Here is a 9466-nt window from a genome sequence, read left to right as displayed (position 1 = left end):
CAAAATGATAATTGAATATGACTTTTCAGAAAACTGTCCATTTAAAAAACAGAGTGCAAATGTATACTTAGACCTGATCATGGGCCGAGCCGGAAGGCCTGCCTGAAATGTGGGAGGCTTTGGACAAAAATATAAGGCCTGAAAAATGAGATTAGATAAAAAAAATAAGGCCCATTTAAAATATGGGCTAGGCCTCGGGTAAGGCATTTTTGGCTTGAGCCTGGCCTGGCCAGACCCGTATCCACTAAAGGACAAAAAATATGCTTTTTTTAATATTATTTTCTTGTTGTTTGCTCCCCCTATTTTGCTACCATTTTTTTATTATGTTGCTACTATTTTGTTGTTATTGTTTGGATATTGTATAAAACTTATTTTATTGTTAATTTGGTTATTATTTTAATGACATTTATTAATTTTGTTATTATTTTAGATACATTTGCTTGTTAAGTTGCATCTATCTTAGTGCTATTTAAGTAATGATATTTTTTAAAATTTATTTTCAATTTGTTGGGAAATATTTATTTTGATGTTTTTAGTACTTTTGATGTATTATATATTTTTTAAAATTATATTAAAAATAATATAAAAATTAATATGGGCGGGCCGAGTCGGGCCCGGGTTTTAGTATTTTTATCCGGATCGACTTGGACAAAATTTTAAGCCCATTTTTCGAGCCGAGCCAGGCCTAACAAACGGGTCTAAATTTTTAGTTGAGCCCGACCCGACCCGACCCATGCTCACCTCTAAATATACTAAACCTATGCCATCAAAAGTTAGCGTTTGGTGTTATGATGGAAATGGGAAGGTTCCTTTGTCTACCTCATCCGTATAGCCCTTCCACGTAAGTGATAGGAAAGTTGATTGTGATCCTTTGGTTGAACCAAAAAGAGTATGTCACAAAGCAATTCAACAGCCCTAGAAAACTAGAGCAATTAATTGCAACATAATATTTTCTTCCACCATCTTCACTTCCCGACAATGGTGTGTAAGCTATCTAGTCTACGGCTCTACGCAATGAAAACAACATGCCAGAAAATCACATAATGAAATTTATGAGCCACAAATTAAACTCATAAAACCACTCAAAACAAAATTTATCGCCTCTCACTAATTGGCTACCTGACATATATAGTTGTTTCTTCTCCCAAGATCTCTCATCGCACCACATATAACTCCCCTTTCGTTTAATTTGGCTGACCTTTAAGTTGTTTTACTCAGTTACTCAATTGCATGCTTGCTTATCGGTGGGTTCAATAAAAAAGCTTGAAGTGGAATTGGTTGGTGTTGATACATTGGGAAGGACAATGAAGATGGAAGATTTACAGCATTTTCTTTCCCCTTTCAATTGTATATGATTTCACTGGTCATGCATCAATGTAATTATCCATCCAAAAGCCACGTCTCAACATATTAATTTCAAGACAGCAAAAGTTGGCCATACATCAACACATCAATGTAATTATCCATCCAAAAGCCACGTCTCAATATATTAATTTCAAGACAGCAAAAGTTGGCCATGCATCAACACAGTTGTCATTTCGGCTTCAACTATTGTTCAACTAAGACCACATTTGGGGATTTTTTAAAGTATAGGAACACAGTACTATTTCTTATTTTAGTTTCTTCGTTTGGTTTTATGTGCAATCTATTTGTCTTAATTCCATACACATATATAGAGAGAGGAGCATCCTCTTCTATAGGTGGTTTTAGATATTTTATATTTTTTTACCATTAATATTTTATTTTAATAATATAATCGTCATATTTTATGTTTCATTTATGTGTCAAATTTGAAAAAAAATATTTTTTACTATTTATAGAAATATAGACAGCATTTTAAATCGATAGTCAAAATATTTGGTGAATTCAAAATTTTACATACATTATAGTACCGATAAATTTTAACCATTCTGTAAACTTCTAAATCTTAAATCCTAAATATTAAAATTATATACCCATAAATCTAAGATTATTTTTTAGATTTAAGATTAGAATATTATTATTAATATAATTCTAAAAGTTAATTTAATAGTCATAGTAACCGATTCCATAGATCTATATAGTTTGAAAAACAATTTATTTATTTTATTATTAATCAAGGATTTTGTATATAGCTAGAATGATGCTCACAAATTTCGACTACTAATTTAGTAAGAATTAATCGAATTGAAGCTATATCTTTATTTACTGAAATCGAAATATTTGCAAGATTGAGATCTCAATTTGTATCAATTAAACAAATTGTTAGAATTCCCAAAATAATACATTCTTCTTATTGACTATTAGGTAACATTTTTCTAATTTTTATTATACAATATAGTTTCAGACTCGCACGCACACACAACACTACCACACAAGTAAACTTATGAATTAAATCTTGGTCATGAGTACAAATGAACTCCTTCTCGTCCAATGGCTTGCTTCTCGAGTTTTTTTTTTTATTAGTTGTGCTGGCATGAGAGATAGAAAAATGGAAAGAAAATTTTCTTTTCATACATTTCTTGGTATAGTTGAAAAATAAAATGAAATGTATAATTTTGAACTAACATACATCTCTCTTATTTTTTTTCTTCTCATCTTTCTAATTTAAAAATATTGATTTTTATGCATTAGGATGAAAAATAGTTATTTCTCCTTTTTTTTTTCCTTTCACTTTTCTTCTCAATCAAACACGCTCAAAATTTATTTGTCATCTACTTTTTCACTTTTCTCCCACCTCTTTATTTTTTCACCCAACTAAGCACACCTTAAACTCTCTTGAAAGTGTAAATATCTGCATATGTTGGTAAATTTTTTTTTTACTCCAATAAGAAGTGTTTATAAATTAAAGAGGTGCTTTCTTAATTTTCAAATTGTGACATTTATTTAATTATTTCATTAGTAATCAAGTGATTCATTATATGAATTTATTATAAAAGGATAAATAACTATGATAAGTACAAAGGTTATAATCGATTTTATCAAATTTGTGCCCCAAAAGGGCAGTTTATTGACGGTAGCTTCTAGCTTTTTTCTTTGTGAATGCAGCTTCTAGCTACTTAAACACACTTATTTAAGAATCATTAATTGTTTCTCTCGAGATACTCCTTGGAAGCTTGTGTAATAGCTTCTATTTGGACGGTAGGCTTTGGATCTTTAGCTTCAAATTCTTTCTTGATAGCATATGAAACGATAGATTTTATGATGCATGAGTTTTGGGATTTCTCTATTATATCAAATTCAACGATTAGAACTGAGCAACCAAATGCTAGACAATCACCTTCCAAGCCTTTTGCCGCTTTCACCCTTTTTTGGTCATCAATCACAGTGAATTCCTCAGTATAACTTGAATTCCCTGCTTCATCTTCAACATTAGCCCAAACCATTCGAAAACAAAGAGTATTGATCAAAGGCAAAATTGAATTTCAAAGGGTATTTATGATCTCAAAGTAATAAAAATGAGAGTGTTGATCAAAGAAAAACTTGATTTTATAGAGTATTTAAAATCAGCTCAAGCACAAGAAAAAACAAGAAGAATATTGATAAAAGAAAAGCTTGGTTTTAAACAGTATCCTTGTGGTCAAGATTTGTTTAGAACAATTGTTAAAGTTTTTGTCCGGCATTTAAATATCACAAATTCAAATCTCATCATTCTCTTTCCTCTGATAAAAAATTCCATGACCTCAAACTATTAAAAACCATGATGTTAAAAGGGTATTTTATAGGGGTTTAAGTACCTGGAACGAAAGTGGTTTTGACAACAGTTCCGACCCCACCATCACCCTTCAAAACCTGAGTGTTTTGGACATTTGGAAGCTTACGAACAATAAGATTTATGAGGCCAAGGTTCCTATAAAGTTCCCAAGCTTCACATGCAGGCGCATTCACTTCAAGCTCCTTCGTAATATGCTTCAATTCCCGAGAATTAACCCCAACGTAGCAAGCAAACAAAACAAAGAAAACCAATGAGAATTGCTTCAGCATTTTTTTTTCTTTGGAATTTTGCTAGCTTTAAACCTTGGAATGATTCTCTGGTTTCTCTATTTCTGCAATTTTCAGGGTCTATATAGAGCATAGAAATAGGTTAATACGTTCACTGAATGATATATTTAAAAATATCTAATCTATAAATCTATAATATATGGCTACCAATAAATCAAGGATTGAATAACGTTTCTTGTCTTTTAAAACTATCTAATCTATAAACCTTGTATTGCGTATTGCAGTCTTACTGAAATTCTTCATACTGGTTTTGGCTTTACTAGGGTGACAGGGTGGGGCCCCGATGCGTTTGTTATGGAATGTTTGGATAGAGCTTTCGTTAATACTGGCCAGTTAAATCTTTTCCTTTTCGTTAATACTTGCTGATTTTTCTTTCCCGGTTCGTTGAGTCAAGCACTTTAGGATCGAGAACTCGTGGTTGTTTGAGGAGGATTTTTCAAAGGTGATTACGGATGATCAGTCGATGTGTCCATCTAGCAGCATCATTGATAAAAATGCTACATGTATTGACAAACTCAACTATCGAATAATCTAGAATTCAATTAACTAATCTAATATTCAATGTTTGCATTAGAGGTGTTCATGGGATGGGCCGGGCCGGGTCAGGCTCAACTAAAAAACCATGCTTATTTATTGAGTTCGGGCCGGGTTGGATCCAAAAAATGGGTCTAAAATTTTGCCCAAGCCCGACCGGGATAAAAATACTAAACTCGGGCCCGGCCTGGCCCGCCCGTATTAATTTTTATATTATTTTTAAATATATATAATACATTAAAAATACTAAAAACATCAAAATAAATATTTTTCAACAAATTAAAAATAAATTTTAAAAAATATGTAGACTTAAATAATACTAAGATAGATGTAACTTAACAAGCAAATGCCTCTAAAATAATAAAAAAATTAACAAATGCGTTTAAAATAATAACAAAATTAACAATAAAATAAGTTTTATACAATATCCAAACAATAACAACAAAATAATAGTAAATAGTGAGAAAACAACAAGAAAATAACATTCAAAAATAAAAAAAATGCAAATTTTTTTGTCCTTTAGTGAATTCGGGCTGGGCCGGGCTCGGGCTAAAATATCTTACCCGAGGCCCGGCCCATTTTTTAAACAGGCCTTATTTTTTGTCCAAGCCCATTTTTCGGGCCTATATTTTTGTCCAAACCCTCCCACATTTTGGGCTGAAGTTTAGGTCGGGCCAGGTAGCCCAGCCCATGAACACCTCTAGTTTGCATACTCGTGCAATATATTAGATAGTTTTTTTTTTTTTTTGAAAATACTCTAGGACTTTCATTATAATTGGGGCTTAACTATCTGTTCAAACACATGCTTGAAAAACAAATTAAAGCAACCAAACCATCCTAAAAAAAATAACAAACCCAAAAAGAAAACAACATCTATAAAGACCAAAACAAACAACAACAAAAATAAATGCCAGCTAAGCCCCTCTTTAGATATCCCCAATGCTTAGCTTAATCCGAAACGAATCTCTTCCTCTCCCTTAGGTAATCAAGCAAACAATCAGAATCCCAAGACTCCTCATTGCACACATTTCATCTTCTAAAAAAATTCTTGAACCTTCAACAATTCTATGGCAGATCCTTCCTTCTATCATCCTCCGCCGCTACTTCTGATTTCGATACTCTTCCTTCCAGGTAGGCTGTCTCCTTTCAGTTCAAACCCTCCCTAGCCACCACATGTGCAACTCCATTTCCATTTCTTGATATTTTCTTAAAGCATTTAATAAACCTTTTTCTTAAAGATTTTATATTTGTAATATACGGGCTTATTTCTGATCTGTCTTCTTTTACGCTTTGGATCTTTCTGATGACACTGAAGGCATCGCCCTCGATCACTACCTGCCAATATCCAAGATCCAGCCCTTTCTGAACTGCCTGCAGACAAGCCAACGCCTCAACTGCAAACAAGGTTAGAGCGAGCATATTGACCATTGTCTTTGACCCCAAAATAACCCCCTTTAAATCCCGACTGACAATACCTATACCAAATATGTTTGACTATTTCTGAAAAGTGGTGTCAAAGTTTATTTTAACCTCAAATAAGTCCAACAGTCTCGATCGCTCCTTTATCTTTCGCCTAGGTATTTTATTGTTTACCCTATCTTAGTTGTTAAGATATGCCTTAGTAAACTGTATAGTTTCTAATGTTATTTGATGAAATCCCTTATGCGAGGCCTTATTCTGTCCCGTCCATATGGCCCAAATGTTATAGAAGATAAGCTTTCTTTGATGGAACGAGCTTCTGGTAAGTACTTCCCCTATCCACTGCTGAAAACTTTCTCCCATTACCCCCTGACTTCTTAGAACTTCTAGCTCACCCCAAACTACTTTAATTACAGGGAAATCTCTAAACGCATGTTCCAACATCTCTACTACACTTTTAAACCTTTGAAACACATCTGAGTTGCACACCCATCTAAATTTCAAGTTGCTAAAAGTCGGAATATAATTTTTGTAAACCCTCAAATTTGTAATTTTGATTTTCGTTGACAAGTTTGTTTGCCATAGGCTTTTTAGGACAGCTTTGTTTATAATGTCAATAGTATCGACATCTAGGCCAAATGTATCTTTCAATAGCCTTATGTCGCTCTTCATCGTATACTTTCCCGTTGGCTCCCCACTCCATACTCTACGATCATTTCTCAAATCTCTTGCTAGAGGAATTTGTAAGATAGCTTCTGTCTTTTCCCTTGTAAATAAAAAGGTAACAAGGTCTTCCTTCCACTGTCTTAGATTAGATTCAATCAATTCAACCACCTTAACTATATTGTGATATCTAATTGACTCCTGGATTTTTTGATCTTTAAACCCAGGGATACAAACATCCTGCTAGATGGATATACAATTACTCCTACCCACTCTTCAAGGCATTCCATCATTCAATAGTTTCTTCATCGCCTATACACTTCTCCAAGTATAAGAAGGGTAATTACCTAACTTTGAATTCATGAACTCAGCATTAGGGAAATATTTCTATTTCAAAGTTCTAGCTAATAACGAATTTAGGTAATTTATTAAACGCTAGCTTTTGTTTTGCAAGAAAGGCCAAATTAAACTTAGATAAACTCCTAAACCCCATTCCTCTATCCTCTTTAGTTCGCACAGTTTATTCTAATAGCATCAATGAATCCCCATCCCACTAGAAACCTAGTCTATTCCTAATTAAATTCTAAAAGATAAATACAAATAAATAAAGATAATTAAAGATAAATGCTAAAAGTAAATCTAAATAATAATTTTTAATAATTATTCTAATATAATTAAAAATTAAATAGAGTCTTGTTTTTATAAAATCACTTCTTTGCACTTTCACCTTCTAAGTCTTCCATACTTTGCATTTCTGGCACCACTTCTTTCCTATTTCACATGTTGGCCTATTTTATTTTTAAATTCACGCTTTTTGCCTCAAAATTTTCTTTTTGCCTTCAATTTAGTCTCTACAAGATAAAAACCATAAATAGCTCAAATTAGTAGGATCATACTCAAAATAAATATGTAATTAATACATGAAAATATATCGTTCTAGAGTATTATCAAATCCCTCCTACTTTGCCCATGCTTGCCCTCAAGTATGGTTCCTATCTACTGTGAAAATTAGAACTTTTGCCATGATTGAAATACCACTCTAAAGTTTTATAAAATGTAGGTATAATGCAAATGAAAAAAAAAAGAGAACCTTTAGCTTGCTTTAAGTAAAACTGAAAAAATATTTCAATTAATACACACAAAAATTAAAACCGACTTGGATTATTTCATGAAAATTAGGTAATTTACTAAACTTACCAAGACACTTTATTTGTTTCCACTTTTAGTCTCCAAATGTAATTTTATTATTTCTTTTTTTTTCATTTTCTAATATTATTTATTATTGCTTAAAAATACATCGAACTTTTTGATGCGAAGAGAGATGACAGCCAAGCATCACTCCCCGGTTACTCAGCCCAACATACTCCTAATTCATTATTTTTTTTGAAGAACATATCGAACCTTTTGACGTGAAGAGGGATGACAGCGAAGCACCCTACCTCGGTTAAGCGAAGCACCCTACCTCGGTTACTTAGTCCAACATGTTCTTAAAAAAATTTATTTAATTCTGATTAGCGGAGTTACCTAACACGTCACACAACCTTTTGACGCGAAATAGGATGACAACCCAAGCACCCTACCCTGGTTACTTAGTCAGTCACGTTTTAAGCTGTATTCATAACCACGGAAGCATCACAATTTATTATAATGAAACAAAATTTTAATTTGGAGGACTAGGAAAAACAATCAAGTGTAAAAAATAAGTTTCGGCAACTACTTAATAGTCATGAACAAAAATTCAGCATGCAATTTTCACTAACTGTCCTCTTTACATTTAGACTTGATCGATTTTACTATAAGCAAGATAGGGTTAACTCTATTAATCATAATTATTTAGCCTAAAAGAAATAAAACAGTGGAGATAAAATCAAATAAGTAAAATCATAACTAACTCAGTAGACAAGAATCATGCATGTAGCTCAAATAGTGGGCGAGTAATGGTCAAATTATTGAGTATGAAAAGAGGCAGAATATTGTAAAAAAATAAATATGGGCAACAATAACAAAAACAACATATAAAATGACAGAAATAATGAGGAATGCCTCCTTCTACTTAAAACACATTGTCCTCAATGTGGAATAAAATAAATAAATATGTGGAAGAAGAAAAGTTCAGAAGAACTCCCCATGTAGTTACTGTAATAAATAAATATGTGGAAGAAGAAAAGTTCAGAAGAACTCCTCATGTAGTTACTGTCATTCACGCAAAGCAGCAATAAGATCTGCCATCTGTTGGCCAAGGGTGTCGAGTAGTGCCTCGATGCGCTCTAAACATTGCTCGATAGTCATGGGAGGTCGTTCTTGATTGGGTACGTCGTGTTGATTTTGTTGTCGAAAGATTCGTTCAGCCTGCGAAGAGCGGACACCTGGAGGGACAAAATGAAAGGAAGAAGGGGTGCTAAGAAGCAATCCAATCGAGTCGAGGCAGTGAGCATCTAATGGATCGGCTTGGCAAGCAACATGTAAGTCTGAAATATGAGCATTAGATCCATGTAAAAAAAATAACAGTTGTGTAATAAAAGAGCCTAAAATTAGAAAACGTTTTACATTTATAACATGTTCAAATTGAAGCGCATACTAATAGCCCAAATTTACTGGACGATCGGTGTATATACACCATAATAAGAATAATTCCATTTCGAGACAGTAGCAGGATCATCTCGTCGGCCTGAAAAATTATAAGCCAAGTAACGATGTATGTAACACAAAGTAGGGTTATGAAACCACAAATTTTTTTATGTTTTAAGGCTATACATGGTTTCGACATTATCTGTTAATAAAGCAAAGGCCTCGATAGCCTTAAAGTCTACAGGAAAAGTACACAGGCTATTCTCATAATAGGTGGACATAGTATATTCCTCTGATACAA

General features: G+C 33.0%; 1 protein-coding gene and 1 long non-coding RNA gene across 4 annotated transcripts; one reads left to right on the top strand and one right to left on the bottom strand.

Annotated features, from left to right (window-relative positions):
• Positions 1–2836: 2836 nt before the first annotated feature.
• On the bottom strand, positions 2837–4084 carry LOC108452598 (S-norcoclaurine synthase 2-like). Its single transcript, XM_017750399.2, has 2 exons — positions 3717–4084; positions 2837–3334 (listed from the first exon to the last, which is right to left on the bottom strand). Exons 1-2 carry the CDS (start codon positions 3961–3963, stop codon positions 3063–3065), a joined length of 519 nt encoding a protein of 172 aa, XP_017605888.1. The 5' UTR covers positions 3964–4084; the 3' UTR covers positions 2837–3062.
• A 1233-nt stretch (positions 4085–5317) lies between these two features.
• Positions 5318–9136, top strand: LOC108452305 (uncharacterized). 3 transcript variants are annotated; one of them, XR_001866369.2, is made up of 5 exons: positions 5318–5646; positions 5831–6256; positions 6351–6715; positions 6825–6936; positions 7987–9136. It is a non-coding gene; the product is annotated as an uncharacterized LOC108452305 (long non-coding RNA). The 3 variants fall into 3 exon arrangements; XR_008283497.1 differs by having other exon boundaries at positions 5831–6715; XR_008283498.1 differs by having other exon boundaries at positions 5831–6715; positions 7915–9136.
• Positions 9137–9466: the final 330 nt, after the last annotated feature.

This window comes from Gossypium arboreum, chromosome 5 (genome assembly GCF_025698485.1).
Source record: "Gossypium arboreum isolate Shixiya-1 chromosome 5, ASM2569848v2, whole genome shotgun sequence".
NCBI lineage: Eukaryota > Viridiplantae > Streptophyta > Magnoliopsida > Malvales > Malvaceae > Gossypium > Gossypium arboreum.
This window is presented reverse-complemented; position numbering and strand designations above follow the sequence as displayed.

Excerpts from the sequence above, each read along its gene's own strand:
- LOC108452598 (XM_017750399.2), bottom strand. The coding sequence starts at position 3,963 with ATGCTGAAGCAATTCTCATTGGTTTTCTTTGTTTTGTTTGCTTGCTAC. Across the intron at positions 3,335-3,716 it reads CAAAACCACTTTCGTTCCAG|GGAATTCAAGTTATACTGAG; the intron begins GTACTTAAACCC and ends AAGATGAAGCAG.